The sequence below is a fragment of the Rhinopithecus roxellana genome, chromosome 19, assembly GCF_007565055.1.
Source record: "Rhinopithecus roxellana isolate Shanxi Qingling chromosome 19, ASM756505v1, whole genome shotgun sequence".
Classification (NCBI taxonomy): Eukaryota; Metazoa; Chordata; class Mammalia; order Primates; family Cercopithecidae; genus Rhinopithecus; species Rhinopithecus roxellana.
Genome location: NC_044567.1, coordinates 40983907 through 41009945, shown reverse-complemented (window position 1 = coordinate 41009945; position 26039 = coordinate 40983907). Strand labels below are relative to the sequence as shown.

At 56.9% G+C, this 26039-nt stretch overlaps 1 protein-coding gene, 1 long non-coding RNA gene and 1 pseudogene across 9 annotated transcripts in view; 2 read left to right on the top strand and 1 right to left on the bottom strand.

The window, feature by feature from the left end:
• The window catches only part of LOC115894881, a 62085-nt gene extending 61005 nt beyond the window's left edge, over positions 1 to 1080 (bottom strand). Inside the window, exon 1 of the long non-coding RNA XR_004055105.1 lies at positions 843 to 1080. This is a non-coding gene — a long non-coding RNA (uncharacterized LOC115894881). The remainder of the gene's footprint in view (positions 1 to 842) is intronic.
• LOC104654937 (endonuclease V) lies at positions 1076 to 20049 on the top strand. 7 transcript variants are annotated; one of them, XM_030923796.1, is made up of 10 exons: positions 1076 to 1161; positions 1567 to 1738; positions 6294 to 6428; positions 6672 to 6711; positions 8079 to 8191; positions 9595 to 9663; positions 10050 to 10178; positions 13204 to 13268; positions 14334 to 14389; positions 18691 to 18885. In XM_030923796.1, exons 1-10 carry the CDS (start codon positions 1106 to 1108, stop codon positions 18750 to 18752), a joined length of 897 nt encoding a protein of 298 aa, XP_030779656.1. In that variant the 5' UTR covers positions 1076 to 1105; the 3' UTR covers positions 18753 to 18885. The 7 variants fall into 7 exon arrangements, with proteins under 7 accessions (XP_030779656.1, XP_030779657.1, XP_030779659.1 ...); XM_030923797.1 differs by having other exon boundaries at positions 17639 to 18808; XM_030923799.1 differs by lacking the exon at positions 18691 to 18885 and adding an exon at positions 14599 to 14894.
• Positions 20050 to 22140: 2091 nt separating this feature from the next.
• LOC104655004 lies at positions 22141 to 23220 on the top strand (annotated as a pseudogene). Its single transcript, XR_004055104.1, has one exon. The product of XR_004055104.1 is annotated as an uncharacterized LOC104655004 (transcript).
• The last annotated feature ends 2819 nt before the right edge of the window (positions 23221 to 26039 follow it).

Sequence of the window (26039 nt, the reverse complement as noted above, 5' to 3'; positions counted from 1 at the left end):
CGTGCGTCATCCTTTAACCTTCACCTTCCCTTCAAAACCTAACATCTTTGACGTTTATATATATACACACACACACATACACACGTACCCTTCTGAAACCTCCCAGTAGAATATAAAACCACGGGTTAAATTGCTACACCTCAGCTTCACTGGCTGCCTTTCAGGGCTTCAAATACGCCAACCTCCTTCCCACCCCTGGACCTTCATGCAAAAGCTGTTCCATTCACCCGCCACGCTCTTTCACCCACCCTTCAGGTGTCTCCAGTATCGCCTCTCGGGCCTTTCCCAACCACCGGTTTAAAGTCGGCTCCCCGCAAATAAATAAATATTCTCCCTCACAGTACTTCGCACAACACCTGGCACAGCGAGAGCACTGAACCAACACTAGTTCAATTGAGGAGCACGAGGTAAGAACCAAGACCCCCAAGGTCGCCCGTACTTTGGTAGGGGAAGTTTTCTGCCCAGCAAGGTCCAACCCAGATGAAACCCAGTACAAGCTCGCAGCCCTCCCGTGAGTTCAGCCCGCTAGGCTGTGAGGAATTTAAATACACGACAGCTGCCCTCAAAAGCTTGCGAACACCCCTGAGCTGCCGTCCAGGTGGGGGGCGTCAACGACAGGCGCCCAGTAAGCGCTCCTAAGGCAACCGCCGGACCGTCCTGGACCTGGTGAATCCCTTCGGGGTTCGGCAAAGGCGGACGCTGACCGGGCCGAGTGGGACCGGCAGTGCTGGACCACCCTTTCCCAAGCGCAGAGGTGCGGTGCAGAGCGCAGCGCTCGCGGCGGGGACAGCAGAGGTGGGACAGGCGTCACTGGGATCCCGGGTCCTCGCGCGGTCACTCACCTGGCCCCAGCTATCCGCTGAAAACGGGGCGGACGGCCTCTCGGGTCCGAGTCGATATCGCGCGTGGCGCCGCGGGGCAACTTGAAGCCGTGAGCGTGTGTGAGCGTGACGCAGGCGCTCACCCAGCGGCCAGGAGCGTCTGAGGACCCGGGCGGGAAATGCGGCCCGGGAAAGCGCAAGCGTCTCCATGGCAACGAGGGCGGAGGGCGCTTGCGCAAGCCGCCTCCGGAAGTGACGTGTAGAAGGGTGCCCGGGACGAAACCATGGCCCAGGAGGCGGCGGGATGGCTGCCGGAGGAAACGCTGTCACTGTGGAAACGGTAATGCTGTCGGGCGACGCGCAGGAGGCGAGGGCCGAGGCCGCGCGGCCCTTCGCGGGCCCTCCGAGCTCGTAGTCTTCAGGCTGTGGAGTCAGGGCGGCCGCCGCCCGAGTCGCCCAAGCACGGCCCAGCTTCCGGCGCGGCAGGGGCGGGGCCTCAGGAGTTGTAGTCCGCCGGGTGGGCGCGGTTCTCGCTTCCTGCCAGTTTGCCTGGCCTGCGCTTTGCCGGGTCTCCGCCGCCTGGGCTACTAGGGACTGTGGCTTTGCCGGTGTGTCCCTTGCTTTCCGCTGAAGCGGGAGAAGACCCGGCAGAGACGCTCTGTCCGCTGCAGCCGCGCGGGTGGAGGAGGCAGAGTCGGGGGTGTGGCCCCGACCAAGTTTGACGCTTCTGCTTCTGTCCTCCTAGGGAGCAAGCTCGGCTGAAGGCCCGCGTCGTAGACAGGGACACCGAGGCGTGGCAGCGAGACCCCGCCTTCTCGGGTCTGCGGAGGGTCGGGGGCGTTGACGTGTCCTTCGTGAAAGGGGACAGTGTCCGCGCTTGTGCCTCCCTGGTGGTGCTCAGCTACCCTGAGCTCGAGGTAACCTGGGAGGACGCCGAGCTCGAGGCGGGCCCCTCGATGGGTTCGGGCCTGGGGTCTCTGGGACAGGGAGCAGTGCAAGCCTAGAACCCGGCTTCTCGTTTTGTAGGATGTCATTAATAGTCTGGGGAGTTGGCCGGGCTCGGTGGCTCACACCTGTAATCCCAGCACTTTGGGAGGCCGAGACGGGCGAATCACCTGAGGTCGGGAGTTCGAGACCAGCCTGACCAACATGGAGAAACCGCGTCTCTACTAAAAATACAAAATTAGCCGGGCGTGGTGGCGCACGCCTCTAATCCCAGCTACTCGGGAGGCTGAGGCGGGAGAATCGCTTGAACCGGGGAGGCGAAGGTTGCGGTGACCCGAGATCATGCCATTGCACTCCAGCCTGGGCAGCAAGAGCGAAACTCCGTCTCAAAAAAAAAAAAAAAAAAAAAAAAATAGTCTGGGGAGTTTGGGAAGGGGAAAAAACGGCAAAAATTAAAGGAATTCTGTGACTGTTAAGAATCAGTTCCTGAGCTTTATCTCCAAGTCTGATTGTTATCTTGGGTTCCTCATCTCAGTGACCTGGACACCACACCCTCAGTTGCCCAAGGTGGAGATCTGTGTCCTGCTGGGTCCCTCCCTTCCTCTCACGTCCAGTTGCACACTAGCTCCCTTGTTTCCTGCCTCTTAAATGGCGCTGGAATCTATCCCCTTGTCTGTTTCTCCTCTGCTTCTTCCCTGGCTGTGCCACTGTCACTCCCGTGGGTTCCTGAGCAGCATTTGCATGGGTGCCCTGGCTCAAGTGTTCCTCCTCAGTGGTTCATTTTCCATACTGCCAGCAGACCGATTTTCCCAAAAAACAAGTACTCTAAGGGGTCCCCTGGCCATTTTGTAGGCTAGCATTGGGAGTGGGGGCACAGTCTTAGGGTCCTGACTGCTCATGCTCACACCCAGCTCTGCCACTCCCCACTTTGCCCTCTAGGCCTCTGTCTCCTCTTTTCTGACTTAAACATGATGGTGGTATTACTATCCAGCCCACAGAATTGTGATGAGCCATACATGAAATGCATGGAAAGCAATTAACACAGCATTCCCTTCCCCCTCCAACTTTCCCTGGCTGTGAATGAATCACCCTTTTATCTGCATCCTGAGCCTCTTTTTAATGCCCATGCTATCGTAGCACTTCTCACATTGTATTCAAGTTAGTCATTTATGATTCCGTTTTTCCCACTGACTGTAGGTTCTCAAGGGTGGGGCTGTACCATGTTTCTTTTATAACCCCAGCACCAAGCAAAGCACCTGCTACTTGGTCAGTATTCATTGTTCCGGCTATGAAAGCTTAGACTAGGAAGGGATCTTGGAACAGTCTGGTCCACTGGTTCCTGAATGCCCAACCCTGGACCTGCAGAAGCAGAATCACCCGGAAGTGTGTTGAGAAACAGATTCCATAGGCACATCCACAAAGACAGAGAGTGGATCCCTGGGCCTTGAACTTGGGGTAGGATGGATGGGAAGTGACTGCTGATGGGTGTGGGTTTATTTAGGGGTTAAGGAAAATGTTCTAAAGTTAGATTATAGTAATATTGCACAACTCTGTAAACACCAAAACCATTTCATTGTATGTTTTAAACAAGTGAACTTTATGGTATGTCAATTGTATCTCAGTAAAGCTGTTGGAAAAAAAAAAAAAAGGCCGAGTGCAGTCACTCAGGCCTGTAATCCCAGCACTTTGGGAGACTGAGGCAGGCGGATCACAAGGTCAGGAGATCGAGACCATCCTGGTTAACACGGTGAAACCCCGTCTCTACTAAAAATACAAACAAATTAGCCGGGCGTGGTGGCGGGCGCCTGTAGTCCCAGCCACTCAGGAGGCTGAGGCAGGAGAATAGCATGAACCCGGGAGGCGGAGCTTGCAGTGAGCCGAGATTGCGGCACTGCACTCCGGCCAGAGTGACAGAGGAAGACTCCATCTAAAAAAAAAAAAAAACAGATTCCAGAGCCCTACCCCACTTACTGGGGGAAAAACTCTCCCAGAGTATGGCCTGGGAATCTGCTTTTTAAAATAAGCTTTCTTGTGATTCTGAAGCAGAGCTGGGTTGGAGAACCACTGGCCTGTTTTTCCCACCATGAAGAACACTGTCCTTAGCATCCCTGACAAACGATGGTGGAGCCCGTTCTGTGCCAGACTCTGAGCCATGGCTGGTGTGTGCTGCTCCACAGGCCTCCCGGCGGAGCCTGTTCCATGCCAGACGCTGAGTGATGGCTAGTGTGTGCTGCTCCGCGGGCTCTGCAGGGAGCTGACCCCTGCTTGTCTGTGACTCCCATCGATCAGTTCTGCCTTCAGGTAGCAAAGCAGAACAGTTCTTCCCTGCCTTCTGTTTGTCAGCCCTTCCGCTGCTGGAAACAGCTGCATGCTCCTTGACCACATGGTCCCAAGAGGCTGTGATGACGTCCAGCTTCTTCACTGGCTAGTGGCCCTCTGGTCATGCCCTCCGTTCACAGGGTCCATCTTTCCGTCTGGCACTCAGAATCAAACGCAGGAACTCGGATGTGGTCTACCCAAGTTCCTAGACCTTCCACTGCACTGCCATTTCCGTCGGTGCAGCTGGAAACACTGGTAGCTTTTGAGGGGCACCAGGTCACTGGCTTATGTTGAGATTGCTGGTCATCCAGACCTGCCCCCCACACTAATCATACAGTGGTTTTTCTTTTCCCAGGTTTTTAACTTGAAAATGTACATACATCCCCCAAAACTGAAAAAGGATGCGTCGGACAGCTGTATTTCTTCTACTTACATGCAGCTGTTGCTGCTCTGGAATATTCTCTCTCGCACGTGCGCATGCTGTTTGTGTGTGTGTACCATACATCCCCGTGATTCTGACAGCTCAGCTCAGAAGACATCAGCAGGCCTGTCCTGAATGACATTCTCCTCCCCAGCCGCAGTGTCATTATTGTATTGATTACAAATCATAGTCACCCCATAACGTCGCCTGAGTTATAGCATTATGGGAGAGATTGAGACATAAGCAGGCCCCGCCTGCTGTGGGAACTCAGGCCACACTTTAATTCCACGTGTCACTGTGCAAAATGACTTTGCTCTGTGGGGATGTCAGTGATCCAGCCAAATTCTGTTATCAGAATGTACCCTTCCCACTTTGGGTCATGGGCAGATTTGATCAGTTTCCCCATTGAGTCGTTGATAAAGATGTTGAGAGAACGAGCCCCAACCCTCGTGCTAATACAGAGCACTCCGTTTTCTTTGATGTGCTTAATTATTGATCCAGCCACAAATGAGGAGTGGAAGCTGTGATTTGAAAGCTGTCACCAAGAGATTTGGGGGATTCAGGAACAAAATTGCAGGAAGGTAGACAGGTCTGGAGAATGTGATATAGTGGGAAACGCGTCTCCACATTAAGGCTAGTGTGACTAAGGAAAACAAGGTTAGGAGACTCAGGCCTGCCATGTTGTGCTCTAAACTACAGCCTCTGCCTCCTGGGTTCAAGCAATTCTCCTGCCTTAGCCTCCCGAGTAGCTGGGATTACAGGCATGTGCCACCGCACCCGACTAATTTTGTGTTTTTAGTAGACATGGGGGTCTACTCCAAGTTGGTCAGGTGGGTCTTGAACTCCCAACCTCAGGTGATCCATCTGCCTCGGCCTCCCAAAGTGCTGGGATTACAGGTGTGAGCCACCACTCTTGGCCAACACTGTGTCTTCTTTAAGCCTCCAACAAGCCATGGAGGGGTGGGGCGGGGCGTCCGCTTCAATACACAAAGGAGGAGACACCAGGAAAGCAAGGGGCAGGCAGAGGTGATGCAGCCAGCAACCTTAGCCTTGCTTCTGATGGAGACTAGGTCCCAGGGGGCTCCTAAGGACCAGATCCCAGGGAATCCTCCTACAGACCAGGTCCCAGAGGCTCCTCGTATAGACCAGATCCCAGGGAATCCTCCTACAGACCAGGTCCCAGAGGCTCCTCGTATAGACCAGATCCCAGGGAATCCTCCTACAGACCAGGTCCGGGGTTGGAGGGGCTCCTCCTATGGACCAGGTCTCGGGACGGGATTTCTTATATGGACCAGGTTCCAGGGGGCTCCTCCTATGGACCAGGTCTTGGGACAGGATTTCTCATATGGACCAGGTTCCAGGGGGCTCCTCTGCTCATATGGACCAAGGAATCCTCCTACAGACCATGTCCCAGGGCTCCTACTGTAACACACCAGGTCTGGGAGTTGGGGCTCCTCATATGGACCAGGTCCTGGGGGTGGGAGGGGCTCCTCCAGTTGACCAGGTCCAGGGTGGGGGGTTCTCATATGGACCAGGTCCCAGGAGGCTGCTGCTACAGACCAGGTCACAGGGGGTACTGCCCACCACCAATTTGCAGGGTGCATCGTCTAGTTCTTTATTCCAAACCCATTGTCTCATAGGTGAGGCAGGGAAGGGGAGCCATGAGGGTGAGGTAAGGGAGAGGGAAGGATGAAGAGTGGGGTGGCGGGGGTGCAGCATGGAGGGAGTGGCGGCGGGGCAGGTGGCCGAGGGCTGTGCTGCCCACTGAGCTGTGTGCCTGGTGGCAGGTGGTGTACGAGGAGAGCCGCATGGTCAGCCTCACAGCCCCCTACGTGTCGGGCTTCCTGGCCTTCCGAGAGGTGCCCTTCTTGCTGGAGCTGGTGCAGCAGCTGCGGGAGAAGGAGCCGGGCCTCATGCCCCAGGCAGGTGGCTCATCCCTAGGACAAGAGAAAGATCCCTCCTTCCCCCTGGGGGAGGGAAGGCGGTTGCAGGTCGGCACCACCACAGTGGCAGGGAGAGATTCGTGAGCTTCCTGGAAGAGAGGAATGAGGGTTTCTAAAAAGCTGGACCCCAGAGACAGTGCCCCCTTCTTGCCTCAGGGATGGCCCTGTCCTGAGGGCCGAGGGCCAGCTCAGCTGACTGCGACTCTCCCCATGGCTCCACAGGTCCTTCTTGTGGATGGAAACGGGGTGCTCCACCACCGAGGTAATCCTGCTCTCGGAGGTCCCGGGAGGGCACTGTGGGGAAGAGATGGGGGAGAGGATGCCTCTGTCACCCCTCACACAAAACGCCGGCCCTCGGCCTCTGCCGCCAGTCCCTCCAGCGGCTCCTTTCTGGGCGCAACAGGGACTCACAGTGTGCTCTGCCCCCCTCCTCCAACCTGCCAGAAAAGGACTGTCTTTGCTTCACCCCTCACCTGTTTCCTGCCCGCCCCTGCCTTCCCTACAGTGCCCTGCGCTGGCTCATCTCCAGGTGCCACTATCCAGTTCTGACCTGATCACCAAAAGATGTCCCAGGGCCCGGGCTCAGCGTGGCCTTCCCTGCCAGCCACCCTCCCTGCCAGCCACCCACACTGCATGGCCCATCAGGCCCTTATCCACAGCTAGACAGGTGCACCCAGGCCCCCACTGATGCCGGGAACCTTGGCCTAGGGAGCACGACTGACGGAGATGGGCCCTTTTTTTCTTTTTGAGACAGAGTCTCACTCTGTCACCCAGGCTGGAGTGCAGTGATGTGATCTTGGCTCACTGCAAGCTCCGCCTCCCAGGTTCATGCCGTTCTCCTGCCTCAGCCTCCCGGTAACTGGGACTACAGGCGCCCGCCACCACACCCAGCTAATTTTTTGTGTGTTTTTAGGATAGACGGGGTTTTTCACATGTTAGCCAGGATGGTCTCGATCTCCTGACCTCATGATCCACCTGCCTCGGCCTCCCAAAGTGTTGGGATTACAGGCGTGAGCCACCGTGCCCAGCCAAGGAAGATGGGCTCTTTTACCCCCCACATACAGAGCTGAAGGCGGCACAGCAGCACCCAGAGAGGGCCCAGGAGGGGTGACGTTGGACCTTCCTGGCCAGCAAGTGTGATTGGGCCCGGGCTGCTGCCCTCGCATATGGGTGCAGAGCCAAAGGGTGGTCATGTGCCGACCCACATGCTAGTATCAGTGCTGGCAGGCTACCATCGAGGGAAGAGGAGGCTGGGAGGCACAGGAAATGACCGGAGACCTTGTGCCAGCACTGGCAGGCCACTGTCGAGGGAAGAGGAGGCCGGGAGGTTCAGGAGATGACCGGAGAGCTGGGCTGCAGTATCCCAGCACACCAGTGAGGTGCTGGCACTGGTACTGACCATGTCAGAGGGAAGGAGGCTTCCTCCCTGGCCTCGCACCCAGGAAATCGGGCACAGGGAGCCTTGGCCCAGGTCAGCTTGGGACTTAGGTCTGGTTTCCCCAGCCCTCTGCCCATCCACAGACCTCTGCTCACTTAGGGAAGCTTTTGGTGAGACTCTGGCTTATCCTGAATCCCTGTGCCAGGCCCTAGCCCCACCTCCCCAACCCCACCCTCCTTTCTCCCTGGCAGGTTTTGGGGTGGCCTGCCACCTTGGCGTCCTTACAGACCTGCCTTGCGTTGGGGTGGCCAAGAAACTTCTGCAGGTGGATGGGCTGGAGAACAACGCCCTGCACAAGGAGAAGGTGAGGAGGGGCCTGCTGCAGGCCATGCCGGGCAGCTCAGTGGCAGGGGCTGCAGTGGCCCTGGGCACGAGGACGCTTCTGGACCAGCCCTTGCCTGCTGACGCTGCCCTCCTCGTCCCTGGCTTGTGCCCTGGAATAAGGAAGACCTGCTTTCCTCTGGGCACTGCCTTGCCTGTCTCAGCTGAGGGCGCTCTCAGCTCCTCTTCCGCCTCTTGGGGGTACCTGCCTCTCTGGTCCCCCTCGCCTCTGAGCCACCGTGGCACACCACGTAGGGCTGAGTCCCCCAGTTACTGGGGACAGGATGAGCTTCCAGGCTGTCCCGGGCGCACTTGGTGCTTTTCCCACCCCACCTCGCCCCAGCCCCCGTCTCCTCCCCTGTGTGCTCAGGTACACCAGCCTCCAGGCCCCCCTCCCACCAAGGCCTGCCTGGAGCTGCCACCCACACTCTTCCTACCCCACCTTCCCCTGTACCTTCCTCCTCTGGGACCCCATGTTGGCACTGGGAGTGAGACCCTCGCAGTGGAGGGAGCTGGTGACACCCCCAGCTGTTTGACTGGATGGCAGACTCTGAACACAGACTGCATCTCTCATTCCTCCCAGCTCTCAGGTGCCTGCATGGAGCAGTTGCTTAATAAAAATCTGTTGAGTTGATGGGGACCTTAGACCCACTCAATGAGCCAGTCCACTGCCTCCAGATATACCAGCCTGTTGAGCTGAGTCAGATGTACCCAAAGCAGGAGACAAGCCACAGGAAGGAAGCAGGCTCAGCACCGGTCACTGGGCAGCGGTGGCACCTGTGTGGCTGCCAGCGTGGCACAGCGGCCCTGGGCAGATTGCTGCCCTTGTTCTAAGCCGCGTCATCAGGTTTGGACAGGGTCTTTTGGGCAGCACTCTCAGCTCGGGTGAGACCACGTCACCGCCTGCACGCTCAGTGTCATCTCAGGTGGTGCAGCTTTGCCTGGGCCGTGGCTCACCTCCAAAATCAGTCCCCTTCCCTGTCCTGGCCCAGTGACTGGGTTTTTAAAATAAAGAGACTTGGGCCTGTCACGGTGGCTCACGCCTGTAATCCAAGCACTTTGGGAGGCCGAGGTGGGTGGATCACGAGGTCAGGGGATCGAGACCATCCTGGCGAACACGGTGAAACCCCGTCTCTATTAAAAATACAAAAAATTAGTCGGGCGTGGTGTCGGGCACCTGTAGTCCCAGCTACTCGGGAGGCTGAGGCAGGAGAATCGCTTGAACCCAGGGGGCAGAGCTTGCAGTGAGCGAAGATCGCGCCACTGTACTCCAGCCTGGGCAACAGTGCGTGACTCCGTCTCAAAAAATAAAATAAAGAAACTTGCCTTCAGCCCTTCATCAAGAAAAGAGGATTTTTTCCCCATTTTTTTTCTCCCATTTTCCAGATCCGACTCCTGCAGACTCGAGGAGACTCGTTCCCTCTGTTGGGAGACTCTGGGACTGTCCTGGGAATGGTGAGTGGCCAGGACCCTGAGCCCCTCCAAAGCCCCGGGGTAGGGGATCTTTTGCAGGCAGACACAGGTGCATGCAGACACGTGTGCACTCACAACACATCAACCCCCCGCCTGCCCGTCCGTCCATCCTCCTGCCTCTGACTGAGCCCGGGGTGTGATATATGTATTTATTTCCTCCAGCTGCGCTGAGGGAGCCCACCCTGCCCCAGGGACAAGCAGTAGGAAGGTGCCCTAGGATGGGCAGGCGCTGGCCCCTGAGAGCACTGCCCCCTTCAGCTTCCCTCCTGCCCCCAGGACATTTTGTCAGAGCTCCAGCCGCTGAGGCTGTCCTGACCCTGGTCCCAGTGGCCCGGCCCACAGGACAGCCCTCACCTTCCTTGTCACAGGCCCTGAGGAGCCACGACCACAGCACCAGGCCCCTCTACGTCTCCGTGGGCCACAAGATGAGCCTGGAGGCAGCTGTGCGCCTGACTTGCTGCTGCTGCAAGTTCCGGATCCCAGAGCCCGTGCGCCAGGTGGGTGGGCCGGGGGTGCGGGGAGGCAGCACAGGCGCCTCTGCTTCCTACCACCTGCTGTTCAGGGCTCCCCAGCAGCTCAGCTGGGGTCAGAATGCAGTGACATGAGGACAGGGGTTCCTGGGCCAAGGACAGGTCACAGACACCTTGCTGGAGAGCTTGGTTGGCCCGCTCTGGGCCCTGCAGTCAGAACAATAGACCGGAGGGTGCAGGGCTCCCCAGAGTTCATCCCCAGGCCCTGTGCCCCATGCACTCAGCCTCCCAGCCTCTCTGAGCCTCCTGCACCCAGATACAGGCCAGCTTGGAGAATCAGTGATGTTAGCTCCGGTGGTGAGGTGTCCTGCCAATTCCCAGCCAGCCCCTCAGGTCCCAGAGGGAGCAGCTGAACTTGAGCCAGGAGGCTTCTACAGGAAAGCTGTGCAGGCCCCAGAGATACTGGTCTGGAGCCTTGGGTATGCCCAGAACCCGGCACCAGAACTGCTGTTCGGTCCCCCAGGACGGGGGAGAACTCTGCTGAAACGGTCAGCTCAGCTGAGAAAGGACTCAGCCTGCGGACCAAGGGAGAGACAGCTGGCACGAGATGCCCACAGCCAGCCTCGATAGGACCAGGGGACCACAAGACATGGGTGGATGCTGTCCCAGAGAAGCCCACAGAGTGAGGGTTCAAGAAAAGTCAGTCTTAGAAGAGACCTGCTAGGGGAAGGGCTGCCCTGGGCAGGAAGGAGTTTGATGTGCTCAAGAAACGGGGTGCCCGGAGGGTGGCTCACACCTGTAACCCCAACACTTTTGGAGACAGAGGTGGGAGGATCACTTGAGCCCAGGAGTTTGAGGGCACCCTAGGCAACATAGTGAGACCCCGTCTCTACAAAAACATGTAAAAACAAATTAACCAAGTGTGGTGGTACACGCCTATGGTCTCGGCTACTCAGGAGGCTGAGGCGGGAGGATCACCTCAGCCCAGGAGGTCGAGGCTGCAGTGTGCCCTGATTGGGCCACTGAGCTCCAGCCTGGGTGACAGAGCAAGACCTTATCTCAATAAAACTTAAAAAAAAAAAAACAAAAAGAAACTCAGCAGGAAGGTGTGGCTGGAGCCAGGGCAGTGAAGTACAGAGTGGGTGGGAGCCCGTGAGCATCTTGGGGTGCTCCAGGGTCTCAGACGTCACCCGCAGGGACTTGGATGGCTGAGTTGGCAGCGGGATGCCCGCAGGTTGGCCTTTTTAGGTGGCCGCTGTGCGTGCTGTGGAGGCTGTGGGGTGGAGGTAGGGACGCGGGTCTGCACCAGCCGTGCTGCTTCCAGCAGCCCAGCTCCGGAGCCTCCCTGGTGTCTGCCACTTCCCCATCTTACCCCCACTGCTTGCCCCGCAGCCTGTGCTGGGGCAGCGGCAGCACCAGTGGAAAACCCCCAGGCCACCACCATGGGGCCGGTGCCTTCTGGCTGCTGGCGCGCAGTGTGGCCTCCAGGGGGCAGCAGCAGCCCGCATACCACAATGGCCCTCACCCTGGGAGCCGTGCCTAGTGGTGGCATCTGAGAGCGGGCTCCGCAGCCTTGCAGGGCTTTGCTCAAGGCACAGGTGTGTGGACTCTAAGCCTGTGAGCTGTGTCCCCAGCCAGCCCCCAGGAAAGAGGCCTTTCTTCCTCCATTCCAGCTCAGCCGTGTGGTCTTCCAAGAGAGAACCCAAGAAACCATCTCCCAGGCCTTCAGCCCCAGGAACTTTAGGTCGTGCTGCCGCAGACAGCACAGTTCCTGGAGCTCCTAGGCCTTTTTCCACCTCAGCACGCCCCAGAGTAGGACAGTGGCCTGTCCTTGCAAGGGAGGGGACACCTGGCCTGTGAGTACCTTGAGCATCTAGAAACAGAACAAGGATCTGTGTCTAGCACTGGCGAAGAGCCTGCCACATCCTGGGCCCACCCTCCAGAGGAAGGAAAGCTGCAATCAGATGGGATATGCAGCTGTTCCGCACCAGGAGCCCGCAGCTTCTCACTGCTGGGCGTGGGCCGACGGTCGAGTCCTGCAGGGCTGGCTCTGTCTCTGGGTCCATTTTCTTCCTGAGGTCACTCACCTCTCAACAGGTTCCCCTCCTGACTCTGTTCCAGAAGGTTCTGGGAGAGCACAGACAGGGTTAGTGTTGGTCTGCTCTCCCCCTGGCTCCTCCCCGAGCCGTCTTGATGGCCCCATGGTCACAGGCGCTGCTGTGCTCCTGGTTGCCAGGTCCAGGCTCTCCTGCCAGGCCAGGCTGGGCCGCTCCAGGGGAAGGTGAGAGGTGCTGGCCCCGCCTACCGCTGCCCCTCTTCCCTCATGAATAGAAGCAGGAGCAGGCTGGGGGATTAGCCCTTGCTTTCCATGAGTCGTGCAGCCCTGAAGCTAATCTAAGCCCATCTGAGCTGGGATCAGGGGGACTACCCAGGGCCAGACCCCCCATGCCCCCAGGGGTTCCCACTCAGACCTTAGCCCTGTTCAGGTTGCTAGATCCTGCTGGCAACCTTGCTGTGAGACCCTGCTGGGGTCTGCTGTCATCCCACCCTGTGGCCCACCGCCCTCTTTTATCCTGGTGATTCTGGAGGCGGGACAGGGGTTACTGCTGATCTCGTCAGGGAGGGGACAGAGCAGCAGGGCTGGGAGTCCCCAGAGAAGCAAGTGTTAGCAGGGAAGCCTCGGCTTGCACACAGCCTGCAGGGAAGCACAGGCTGGAAACCAGTGAAGGCTGAGCAGCTCCAACTGCCACTGGTGGGGAGGAGACCAGGACCCGCTCGCTCAGCCTGTCCGCTCACCAGCTACTCAGGCCCGTCAGGGACTGCCCAGCTCGGCGTGAGAGCTGCCATTGCAGGACTTTGACCCCAAAGTTCCAGGCATGCCTGTCACACACACGCCAACAGGGCCGCTGCTCCTGAGCCTGAAAAGCTGGCTGTGACCTGTGTGTCCTGAATGGGCTTCTGTGGGGGAGGGAGGCATTGCCACCAGCAGCTCCTGGTGGGAAACTGGTCCACAGGCCAGCTCAGCACCCAGCAGCACGTCTGTCTCCTCCAGGCTGACATCTGCTCCCGAGAGCACATCCGCAAGTCGCTGGGACTCCCCAGGCCACCCACACCGAGGTGAGCACCAGAGGAGGCTGGGGCACTAAAGGGGCATTTCACAGACACCTGCATAGGCTGTTTCGGGTGGCTCAGCCTCTCCCTGTTGCAATATTGTGGCTCAGGACAGACAGTGCAGGGCCAGGGCATGCAGGAGCCACAGGAAAGGTCTTCAGAGAGGGAGGAGAGTGGAGTGGGGTGGACTCCTATTCTCGTGGGAACTCTCCAGAAACACCACTGCTTCCACCCAAAGTCCTGGGACTATCCTCAGCCTTCCTCAGTCCACTTAGCCTGTGAGGTACCAGGATGTGGGTACTGCAGAAAAGGTGTGGCCTCGGAGTCAGACATGACCCAGCCCTGCATAGCCAGCTGTGGTGGTTGCACTCCTTAAGCCTCAGCTTCCTCATCATCGAGATCAGCTCTGTAATTCTTGTCCCGCTGGTTCTTGTTAGAGTGACAGTGTGCCTGGCACAGTCACAGCTAACAGTGCAAGGCTTTGTCTTAAAACTATTGCAGATGATTGGATCCTGCTAGCAACCTTGCTGTGAGAGAGGTACTGTGACCCCACTTTACAGATGAGGAAGCTGGGACACTGAGCACTGATAAGGAGTAAAGCCAAATTCAGTCTGGCCACTTCTTCTCCTCTTGGAGTGGGCAGTTTGGATTCCAGGCCCTGCCTCTGAGCCTCCAGGCTGAGAAGACACCCCCACTCCCTGGGCAAAGACCGCAAGAGGCCCCAGGCCTGGGATTCGCCATGCCCTCGCCCACGATTAGTTACTGAAGGACTGCGGTTCCTCTGTGCTCATTTTCCCTCTAAGCCAGGGACTGTGCCCAGGCCTCCCTAGGCTGCTTTGAGAACTGAAGAAGCAGGTGGCAGGGACCCCCAAGCTCTCCCAGAGTTGGGGACCGGCCAGCTTGAATGCAAGCTCTGTCTGAGCAGCATTTCCTACCCAGCCCAATGCCCTGGGCTGTAGCAGGCCCTGAGTGTCCAGGCCAGCCGCAGTTTCCAGACCCCATCTGTGGTGTGAGGGAGTGTCAGGTGGGTGCTAGCGTCTGATGCTGTCCCTTTCTCAATGTCATCACCAGGAGCCTGACGCAGAGGCCAGTGGCATGCCCCAGGGGAGACTCTGGAGAGTCCTCAGGTGAGGGCCGGCCCCCACAGGACCACAGCCCAGGCCCCAGGACAGCCCCAAGGCCAGGCTCCCAGGAGCAGGAGGGCAAGGACTGGCAGTAGGGTGGAACTGGGCACCATGAAGACATGAAGGCCGCTGGCCACCTCGTTCTGGCCTCAGGACACTGACCACCCCTGGGGGTGGTCTAGGGACTTAGGGGAACCTCACCTCAGCCGCAGGTACAGCACCCAGTCCCCAAAGACAGGCTGACCGCACCGCCCCTGGGGGATGCCGCAGCACAGCCCACTGCCAGGTGGGGTAGAGGTGACCACAGCCCCTCTTCGCCCGTTCATCGGCTGCTCAGCTGTGGTCACGGTGCTCAGAGGACAGATCTCTATGGGGGAAAGTGCCAGACCCTGAGAGTGCGCGAGACGCTTTCCTGGAGCCCACAAAGGGGACTCAGCTACAGCCTGCACGAGCCCTGCAGCCTCTGCGTTGCCCGCCCCTTTCAATAGATAGGACTTGCTTGCTCTTTTTTTTTTCTTCTCAGGTTGTTTTAATTTTACTTAATTGTTTGTTTGATTATTTATTTCCGTTGATCTCTTTACCCTAAGGTTTACTCGCAGAATCAGGGTTCATTTTTAAAGCAGGTCCCCAGCCCCAGCCATACTCTACCCTGGCATGGGAGGGGTCCTAGCTGGGGTAGCTGGGCTTTAGCACCTGCCCACTGCCTGCCATGACCCCTGACCCCAGTCCTGGCCATCCTCCAGCCTGCCCTGGGAAGAGGGAGCAGAGAGCCTTGTCTCAGCCTGGAGGGGGCTGAGGGTGGGGGCAGCACACAGGGACAGTCTGGGCTGCGGGGTGGGAGGCCAGACAGGGCGTCACTGGTGCCTGAGGGGTTGGGTGCCAGGTTCTGCGCCCGGCGGGGCTAGGATCAGGGGGTGGCCCCGTTCCCCACAGGCTCTGAGAGTTGATCACTGTCCTCTGTCCCTGCCTGCCTTGCCCCAGAGGCACAGCCTCAAAATTGTCTCCACTGTGGGAAAGCAGCCCTGGGCCCCTGACTGGCCACTTCCTCTTCTCTTGGTGCGGGCTAGAGGTGCCAGCTGAGGAGTGGGGGCAAAGGGGACGGCCCACCTGCAGCCCAGCCCCAGCCCCTGGGCGCCTCCCGAGCACCCCCCAGCCCTTGACATGCCGGCTGACCTCCAGACCCCAGGCTCCCTGAGGATGCTGGAATCTGCCACAGAGCATGAAGACGTTCCTGGAATCCTTTCCTGCCATTCACCTGAGCTCTACAAGAAGGGGCCGGTGATCATGATTTGACAGCTTGGGACAAGAATCCAGGGAGGGCGGGTCTCTGGCACCCCTCCATGCCCCTCCAAGACGGTGCTGTCCTGGTGTTCCTGAGGAGCAGTGCGAGCCTGGGCCTGGGACAGGTGCACAGTTGAGAGGACAGGTGTACAGGCAGCAGCACTCAGGGCCTGGAAGTGCCAGCCCCACCCACCTGCTCTCACTCGAAAGCTGCTTTGGAGGGCTGGGCTGCAGGGACGGAGGCTCCGGAAAAGAGGCCCAGGCTGTGGAGCTGCCCTTCCTTGATGGAGCAGACTGTAGTCTAGAAATTTCTGTAAGAAGTAGACCCACTCGAAGACAAGTGGGGCTGGGAGGCACAGATGCCGAGGGGCTCTGCGGGCACCTTGGTGTTGTGCCTGAAGTCACGGGGGGCACAGGAGAGCACGGGAACTAGGTGGACTGTTCTGGCTGCCGTCTGTCAGCAATGCTGGCCAGACCAGATGAGCAGTGTGGGGCGAGAGGGAGCCCCAGCACGGCCCCTCCGGCCCTCCATGCCTCAGGGCGTCAGTGGACCCGGACTGGCCTCACCCAGCCCTAGGCACTTGGGCCTGTCGGGGATCTAGCTTTCGTTGACCCCACCAGTGGACCGAGGCTCCCCTCACCATGGCAGAGGGATCTCTGCCCTTCGCACCGAAAGGGGCAGCAGCTAGTGGATGGGGACGGCTCACGGCCCTCCCTTTCCACCTGCCTTGGGAAGGGAGACAGACAGGAAGGTCCTTGGAACTCGGGCCAGTGTGGGGAGAGTGCCCCCAGAGAGTCCTTGAGGTGGGAGGGGGTGGAGTTGACAGCGGGCGAGGCTGGCTTTGAGGTTGTGTGGACCCTGTCTACCTCTAGCTCAAGTTGAGAGGTGTCAGCCGTGGAGCCATGTGGGCCCCAGGGACAGCCACGCGTGGGGTCCAGACCGGTCTAGATGTGCCTGTCTGGTGGGTGCTGAAGGTCCCCTTGGGAGAGTCCAGGGCAGCACCTGATAAGCTGAGAGCCGCAGCCATGTCCACCTGGAACCTGTTTCCTCACCGGGAACGTGAACACCTGCTTCAGAAGCGTTGGGGTTTAAAGGTGGGGATACGTGTGAGGTCTCTTGCCCAGCGGTGGACACTCAGTACATTCCTGATAAATGAGGCATGGGGTGTGGAGTCCAGCACCAGGCTGGGCCCAGGAACAAGGCATCAGTGGTCGGAGGGGAGGGCGTCTGCCCACCTAGCATCTTTGGCAAGGATCTGCCTCCCAGCACCCCCGTGGAGTCCTGTCTGGATGGGAGGGAGAGCAGGGCCGTGGACAGCCTCCAGAGGTGTCCCCCTAAAGTCTCTGAATGTCACCGGCACCAGCAGGCCGGGCAGGGTTCTCCCGGGGGTAACACCACCCAAGCACAGCCGTGGTCCCAGGGCACGCCGCCCGGGTTGGGGGACGGAATCCGAGGTCCTACGTTGTTGCCCATGAGTCCAGGGCTTAGGCATTGCTCTGGGGACCCTCATGCTGGCCCCCAGGCCCACTGAGGCATAGGTGAGACCACTGCATGGTCCTTGGAAAAACGGGGCTCCTCAGGCAAAGAGTCGACAGAGCCGATGCTGGCGATGGGGGGCCTTGCCCCAAGTGGAGTCATGGGAGACGGAGTCATGGGGGGCGCGGTGGGGATCCAGGCAGGGGAGCTGCTGACTGCAGGTGGCCCAGCAGTACCCAGGTTTCTGCTCGCTCCCATTCCACTTCCCCGAGGGCACTCGCGGGAAAGGGAAACGTGGCACCCAGCTGGTGCCTCATTCCACCTACCTCCTGAGTCAAAGGGCTCCACCCCCACAGACACATGCAGAGCCTGGCGTCCAGGATGCCATGTGTGTGTCCCAAGCCAGTAGGACCCTTGGGAGGCTCAGCACCCCGTGCCCCAAACAAATGCTGCTCCCCTCTCCACACTCACTGGCATTCCCTCCTTACTTCTAGAGCTTCCCCTATCCGGAGCGCCAGGACCACAGGTGGCAGGGAATTAAGAGGAATTGGAAGCACAGCATGGAAGCTGGGCAGAACTGGCTGAGATCCCACTGTCTCTTCCAGGCCAGCTTTGAGCAAAGCTCCAACCCTGTCCCACAAGGGACAATACCGGCCCACGTGGTGGGGGACATTCCACCAGGTGAAGTGTGTAGGGGGCTCAGCAGGGAGCCTGGGCACATAGTGAGTCCTTGATGAGGGAAGGCTGCTGGTTTGGAGAGGTGAGGCCCACAAGGCCGTCAGTCTGCCATGCTGTGCCAACCCGTGATGAGAGGATGAAGCCAGGTCAGGGCGGTCTCATCTACCAGGCTCCCACCTGGGCTGGCAACTCCTCACATCATCCCAAGCCATCAGAACTCAGGTCTTCCAAGGGAGGCCTGGCTGCCCCCTTCATCTGGAGCCAGACAGGACCACGCCTCCTGCGCCCTGAGGCTTCACTCCAACAGGGGAGCTTCCCAGGGGGCCGAGGGACTCAGAAGAAATGCCCACAACTGCCTGGCACGTGGTAGGCTTTGCACAAAGAGCCACAGCTTCAACCCAATGACCCACCTGTGTGAGAGTGGGCAGAGATGGCTCTGGGCTCCTCTGGGACTGGAGGTCAGGCTCTGCTTCAAACCGTTGGTTCCTCAAGGACCAGGGGTGCCAGGTGGGCCTCCCCGGCTGAGGGCCTGGCCAGGGGGTGCTCCCATTTTCCCCTCCCCTTGCAAGGAGGAGCAGGCCAGAGCCTGGAGGTAAGTTTGCAGACAATTTTTATGTGAGTCGTTTATGTTTGTTTTGAGATGAAAGTCACCATTTCCACTACAACTCATTGGCTTTTGGTATATTCACAATCATGTGCAACCATCGTTACTGTTTAGTTCCAGAACGGTTTTTTACCCCAAAGGGAAACCCATGCCCATTAGCAGTCACTCTCCATTGCAGCCATGCAGACATGGAATCACCATGTCTCAGGACAGGCCTGCTGTGGGCGCTGTGCGGACGTGGAATCACCGTGTGTCTCTGGACAGGCCTGCTGTGGGCGCTGTGCGGACATGGAATCACTGTGTCTCTGGAGACAGACCTGCTGTGAGCGCTGTGCAGGAGTGGAATCACCGTGTGTTTCAGGACAGACCTGCTGTGGGCGCTGTGCGGACGTGGAATCACCGTGTGTCTCAGGACAGACCTGCTGTGGGCGCTGTGCGGACGTGGAATCACCGTGTGTCTCAGGAGACAGGCCTGCTGTGGGCGCCGTGCGGACATGGAATCACTGTGTCTCTGGAGACAGACCTGCTGTGGGCGCCGTGCGGACATGGAATCACTGTGTCTCTGGAGACAGACCTGCTGTGGGCGCTGTGCGGACGTGGAATCACCGTGTGTCTCAGGACAGGCCTGCTGTGGGCGCCGTGCGGACATGGAATCACTGTGTCTCTGGAGACAGACCTGCTATGGGCGCTGTGCGGACGTGGAATCACCGTGTGTCTCAGGACAGGCCTGCTATGGGCGCCGTGCGGACGTGGAATCACCGTGTGTCTCTGGAGACAGACCTGCTATGGGCGCTGTGCGGACGTGGAATCACCGTGTGTCTCAGGACAGGCCTGCTGTGGGCGCCGTGCGGACATGGAATCACCGTGTGTCTCAGGACAGGCCTGCTGTGGGCGCCGTGCGGACATGGAATCACTGTGTCTCTGGAGACAGACCTGCTATGGGCGCCGTGCGGACATGGAATCACTGTGTCTCTGGAGACAGACCTGCTATGGGCGCCGTGCGGACATGGAATCACTGTGTCTCTGGAGACAGACCTGCTATGGGCACTGTGCGGACGTGGAATCACCGTGTAGTCTTTTCTGTCTGGCTTCCTTCTCTTGGCATAATGTTTTCAAGATGCTCCTGCATCGTGCCAGGTGTCAGAACCTCCTTCTTCTTTATGGCTGAGTCATATTCCATCATATGGATCAGGATAAACATTTTGTTGATCTTGGTAGATATTTGGGTTTTTTTCTATCCAGAGCTGTTGTGAATAATGCTTCAGGGAAGACTGATGTACAAGCTTTTGTGTAAACATGTATTCAGCTGCCTTGGGCATATACTTAGGAGTAGAATTTCTGGGTCATGTGGTAACCCTGTGTTTAACTTTCTGAGAAACTGCCAGACTTTTCCATAGCAGCTCCATCAGTTCACATTCCCACCAGGAATGCCCAAGGGTTCCAGGTTCTCCACACCCTTGCCACCACTTGTTATTATCTGCCACTTAGATTCTAGCCATTCCATGGAGTAGAAGCTGGCATTTCGGCTGGGTACAGTGGTTCATGCCTGTAATCCCAGCACTTTGGAAGGCTGTGGCAGGAGGATCACTTAAGCCCAGGAGTTTGAGGTTTGAGACCAGGCTGGGCAACATAGTGAGACCTCATCTCTACAGAAAACTAAAAAATGAACCAGGCATGGTGATGCACTGCTATAATCACAGCTACTCGGGAGGTTGAGGTGGGAGAATCACTGAAGCCCAGGAGGTCGAGGTTGCAGTGAACCGTGATTGCGCCACTGCATTCCAGCCTGGATGACAATGAGACCCTGTCTCCAAAAAAAATAAAATAAAATAAAAATGTAATATTTCATCGTGCGCCTGATTTGCATTTCCTAATGGCTCACGATGATGAGCGCCTTCTCATGTCTTAGTCACCATTTGTATATCCTCATGAGCAAAGCATCCTTTGCCCATTTTTAAAATTGGGCTGTCGTCTTCTTGAGTTGCAGAAGTTCTTTATATGTTCTGAATCCTAGATATTGATCACCTCTGTAGTTTACAAATACTTTCTCCTGTGGATTGTCATTATTTTCTTGATAGTGTCCTTTGATGCATGAAAGTTTTTAAATGTGATGAAGTCCATTATCTATTTTGTTGCTTATGCTTTTGATGTTATATTTAAGAAGCCATTGACTAATTCAAGGCCATGAAGATTTACACCTATATTTCCTTCTAAGACAGGTATAGTTTTAGTGCTTACCTTTACGTCTTTGATCCATTTTGACTTGAATTTGTGTATGGTGTGAAGGAGCAGGTCCCATGTCGTACCTCTGAGTAGCCAGTTGTCCCAGACCATTTTGCTTTGTTGTTGTTGAGACAGGATATTGCTCTGTTGCCAAGGCTGGAGTGCAGGGGTGTGATCACGGCTCACTGCAGCCTCGACCTCGTGGGCTCAAGCAATCCTCCTGGCTCAGCCTCCAAAGTAGCCGGGACTACAAGCATGCACCACCATGCCTGGCTAATTCTGTTTTTTTGAGATGGAGTCTTGCTCTGTCGCCCAGGCTGGAGTGCAGTGGCGCGATCTCGGCTTACTGCAAGCTCCACCTCTCAGGTTCACGCCATTCTCCTGCCTCAGCCTCCTGAGTAGCTGAGACTACAGGTGCCCGCCCCCATGCCCAGTTAATTTTTTGTATTTTTTTTTTTTTTTTCAGTAGAGACAGGGTTTCACTATGTTAGCCAGGATGGTCTCAATCTCCTGACCTCGTGATCCACCCACCTCAGCCTCCCAAAGTGGTGAGATTACAGGTGTTAGCCCCCAAACCAGGCCTAATTTTTTAAGATTTCTTTTGTGAAGACAGGGTCTCACCATGTTACCCAGGCTGGTCTCCAACTCCTGGGCTCAAGCTTTCTTCCTACCTCGGCCTCCAAAAGTGCTGAGATTACAGGCATAAGCCACCGTGCCCGGCCTATTTTTACTTGCTGCTTTCCAAACTGAATGCCTTTTCTTTCTTTTTCTTACCTAATTGCTCTGGCTGGAACCTCTAGCACTTTGTTGAACACAGTGGTGAGAGCACATATCTTTGTCTTGTTCCTGATCTTAAGGAAAAATTTGCAGTCTTTCACCACTATATATGATGTGAACTGTTAGATTTTCAAGGATGCTCTTTATCCAGCTGAAGACGTTCCCTTCTAGTTCTAATTCGTTAGGTGTTTTTATCCTTAAAGGGTACTGGATTTTGTCAAATGCTTTTCTGGCCTCTGTTGAAAAGATCCTGTATTCTTCTGTTAGTGTGAGGTGTTACATTGATTGATTTTCACATGTTGAGCCAGTTTCCGTTTCTGGAATACATCCAACTCGGTCATGGTGTATAATCCATTGACTCTGCTGCTGAATGTGATTTACTTGTGTTTTGGTGCGGATTTTTACATCTGTATTTATAAGGGATATTGCTCTGGCGTTTTCTTATGTCTTCCTCTGGTTTTGATATCAGGATAATATTAGCCTCATAGATTGGGTTAAGAAGTGTTCCCTCCTCTGTTTTTTTGGAAGAGAGAGATTGGTGTTAATTCTTGTTAGAACCTTTGGTAGAATTTGCCAGTGAGCCTATCTGGTCTTGGGTCTTTGGGAGAGGTTTGATTCTGAGTCAGTCTGTGTATTTGTTATAGATTGTTCGGATTGTCTATTCTTGAGTCAGTTGCTAGCTTGTGTGTTTCTAGGAATTTTTCCATTTCGTCCATGTTATCTAATCTGTTGGCATACTGTTGTTCTTGATGTGTGTGAGGTCTCTGAGAACATCCCTGCCTTCACTCCTGCTTTTAGTCACTGGCATCTTCTTTTAGCTTGGGCCGTCTGGCTGTGCATGGTTTTGGGGGAGTCCTCCTTGACCATGCAGATGCTGAGCAGTGACCTGGCTGGGAAAGGGGACCGGGAGTGCAGGGCACCTGCTGAGGACTCACCTAAGCCCAAGATTCAGAGAGTCAGGGCTCCAACCACATCCACCTGCATGCCTTTCCCAGGCTCTCCCCACACAGACAGCCAGCGCCTCCTCCTCCCCAAAGACTGGGCAGTTCCTGACTAGCACCCCACCAAGTCCTCAGTAAGGCCTGTCTTTGGGGGAGCAGGGTCTCAGGAGGATAGCGGAGGTGGTGTGGAACTCATGGCTGGTGGTTCCGGGCCTCTCAGGAAGCTTTGCCACTGGCTTGGGGTTAAGTGGGTGTGGAGCTCTGAACCCTAAAGGGGTGAGAGTTGAAATGGAAGTGGCATCTGTAGTCCATTTGGGGTGCAGGTGCGTGCCAGGGGTCCTCAGCCCCGGCTGATGGCCACATGAACCACGTGAGGAGAGGCAGGGCATGTCAGCAGCAACCCTAAGTGTGTGCTCATTTCTGTGGGCCCTGACTCGGTGACACTGCGGCTCTCCAGAGGGACGCTTTGAAAACAAAACAGGAAAGAACATATGGTCCCGCGTCTTTTGCCTGAGTCACTGTATTCCTTAAAAGATGAAGGACCCTGGTCCTTGGCTTTTCCTGCACATGAGAAAATGTTGGCCGAGGTTAGCGATTATGCGTCTGTAATCTGTAACCAGAAGTGCTGTTACGCCCAAGCCTTGGTGTGATTCTGCTGTCATGTAACTTCAGAGCCAGCTGGATGGATTTGACTGTGCAGGTCCTGAGCCCCGGCCCCCACATCCAAGCAGTGGGCTGGGACACTGAGCCGGGCAGTCAGACAGGACCTCTCTAAGGCTGCCCCCCGGGCTGGGGCCTGGGTCTAGGATTCTCAGTAAGACATTTGAATAAAACTAACTTGAATTCTTGAAAAGCTTGATTCTTTTTCCTTCAGTCAAAAGTAGCTTGCTGAGACGCCAGCCCACCTTGGGGATGTACAGTGGCAGCCCTGAGCTGGCCCAGCCCCTTTCCCCAAGGCTGCTCTGGGGGAGGGGGGCAGGTTTGGGGGAGTAGAGTGCAGGGGACTGAAGCAGGGGAAACAGGGTGTGCGGGTCAAGGGGGGCTAGAATTGGGGGAGCAGGTTCACGGGCCAGGGGCTGGGCAGGGGTGAACCTGGGCACCTGGTACGTGGGGGAACCCCAACTTCCCGTCCCTGCGTCACACGCCCTTCCCCTGCAGGGTGGGGGTCTGCAGGGTTGGCATGTGCCCCCCTGCCCGGTCCCCACCCTACTCCCTGGCAGCAGGCAGAGGGGCGTGCTGGGGGCTCTAAGTGCAGTGGCGTCTCCACTCCTACCCACAGAACTTTAAAAATAGGGCCATGGTAAAGTCCGTCTCTACAGACCACAGCCTTCCCAGAGCTAAGAATATTCTTGAACCACTTAATAATTCAAGTCGGATCCAAATAGATTTTCCTGTTCACTTGTGGGCCTCTGTGTCCCTTTCCCAGGCCCCCACCCTGCCTGGAGGCTGGGAGGGAGACACTCCAAGAATCGGATGGGCCTGGCCTTTGGAGCCTCTGAGACCCCAGCCGGTCCTGCGTCCCCTCTCCTATGGCACTCAGCATCAGAAGACACACCAGGACTGGAGTGGTCCTTTAGGATCTGGCCAAGGTCAGGCCGCAGGGAGGGGCCCCTCTGGTGGTCCTAGCTGTCCCAAGCCCCACCCCTACCCCTACTCTGGCCACAGACATTGGACTGTTTGAATCTGGATCTGAGCTGGGTCTCGGCCCCTTGCACAGCATCTGACCTGAGCCACGCACCTCTCATGGGGACCTTGTCCTCCAGGGCCAAGGGCAGCATGGGCTCCAGGAGAGCCAGCCTTGCCCCTCACACCCCGGTGGCTGGCACACGCCCACCCCAGGGCCTGTGTCCTGCCTCCTCTGCAGAAGAGCCCCTGAAGGGCCTGGCCTGGGGCTCCTTGTCCTGGTGGAAGTGGCTGTGCACAGGCAAGCAGGGCCCTGGGTTCCAGACCAAGGCCTCTGTACTTGTGTGCTGTGTGTGCTTGGGTAAGCCACTTCACCTCTCTGAGCCTCTTTCCTTATCGGTGGGATGGATTGTGACCAATGCTTTTAGAATAAGCCATGGTGTTTGGGGCAGGAAGGTGTATCCGACAGGTGCCCTGAGGCCTGAGTCACCCTCTCCAGGGACAGTGCCCAAGCTGCAGACACCCCTCATCCATCCCTGTCTCCCCCAGGCTCTGGTCTTTCAAACAGGAACTCTGGGTGGAGGGGTGCTACCTGGGAATGCTTGGGGGAGCCCACACTTGCTAGTGGGGGAGGTGCTCACCAGCCTGGCCCCCAACCCCGGCGGCAGCCCAGCCTTAGCTGTCCCCGCTGAACTTCCCTGGCCAGGCCCCGAGTGGAGTTTTACCAAATTATTAATTAAGGGCAAAGCCATGCGGCAGCGCTGACATCCAAATGAATAGCACGCGGTGTAATTAGGCGAGGTGTCATGGAGATGATGGAGCGCCGCCTGCTATCCCCGATTCGCCTCCCCGGCAAGCAGGAGCAACTTCTCCGTGTCCTACCACCATGGGCGGCTGGTGTTGGGCCAGTTGCGTGTGCGGCTAAAGCGGCCAGCTGACAGCTATTGCGGGCGCCACAGGCCCTGTAGACAGGGCTGGGCCCCTCCCCCAGGGACAGGCACCCCTTCCCCTCCGATTGCCATGGGCAGAACCCAAAAGGGAGTAAAGTGCAGAAAGAAGCAGGCAAGGTGGGAGGCAGGCTAAGGCAGGAGGGAGGAGGAGCAGGACAGATCCGCAGATAGACCCATAGCAGCCCAGAGAGGGGTATGAAGGGAGCACAGGAGAGCCGAGAGGGCCAGGGGAGGAGGTGCAGAATCCAGGAAGACAGGACAGGCCTTGGGGCCCTACCCTGGAGTTGTGTGGGCCTGACAGAGAGCTGGGAGCGGGGAGCAGCTTGAGAATTTTTGGTTTTGTTTTTTAGTTACTTACATTCATGTATTTTTTGTTGGAGTCTTGCTCTGTCACTGAGGCTGGAGTGCAGTGGCGCAATCTCGGCTCACTGCAACGTCTGCCTCCTGGGTTCGAGTGATTCTCCTCCCTCAACCTCCTGAATAGCTTGGATTACAGGCGCGCCACCACACCCAGCTAATTTTTGTATTTTTAGTAGAGACAGGGTTTCACCGTGTTGGCCAGGCTGGTCTCAATCTCCTGACCTCATGATCCACCCGCCTCAGCCTCCCAAAGTGTGGGGATTACAGACATGAACCACCGCTCCCAGCCTACATTTCATGTATGCTTTTAATCAACATCATAAATTGACAGTTTGAATAATCGAACAGTGCAAAGCTTCTGATGAAAAACCAGCACCCCTTTCCTGATTCCCCCTTCTCAGAGGCAAACTTTTCTGTGATTGTAGCTGATTCTTTTTGGTGTTTACTTCTGAATAGCCATGCTCATGTTGCTGCTGCTGCTGTTTTTTTTCTCCTTTTCAGATTGAGAAATTTACCCATGTCCTTCCCACGATGGCGGCTGAAGGCTTGTTCTCTCACACATGCCCCCCCAACACTCTCCCACCAGCTTCTCCTTTTGATTGAATCAGAATTCAATGTACGCACTATTATTTCTCAGCATACACTCTTCCCAGCTGAGTAATGTATTGTAATTACATTTCCTTTCTTGTACAACCTCTTATTTTTCCTGGACTTAATAACTGCCTCATTTAGGGGATTG

Bases quoted from the DNA above. Each gene is read 5' to 3' on its own strand.
- LOC104654937 (XM_030923793.1), top strand. From the start codon at position 1,106: ATGGCCCAGGAGGCGGCGGGATGGCTGCCGGAGGAAACGCTGTCACTG. The intron at 1,739-6,293 runs GTAACCTGGGAG...GCCTGGTGGCAG, and splicing joins TCAGCTACCCTGAGCTCGAG to GTGGTGTACGAGGAGAGCCG. The intron at 13,269-18,690 runs GTGAGCACCAGA...GTCTCTGGACAG, and splicing joins CCCAGGCCACCCACACCGAG to GCCTGCTGTGGGCGCTGTGC.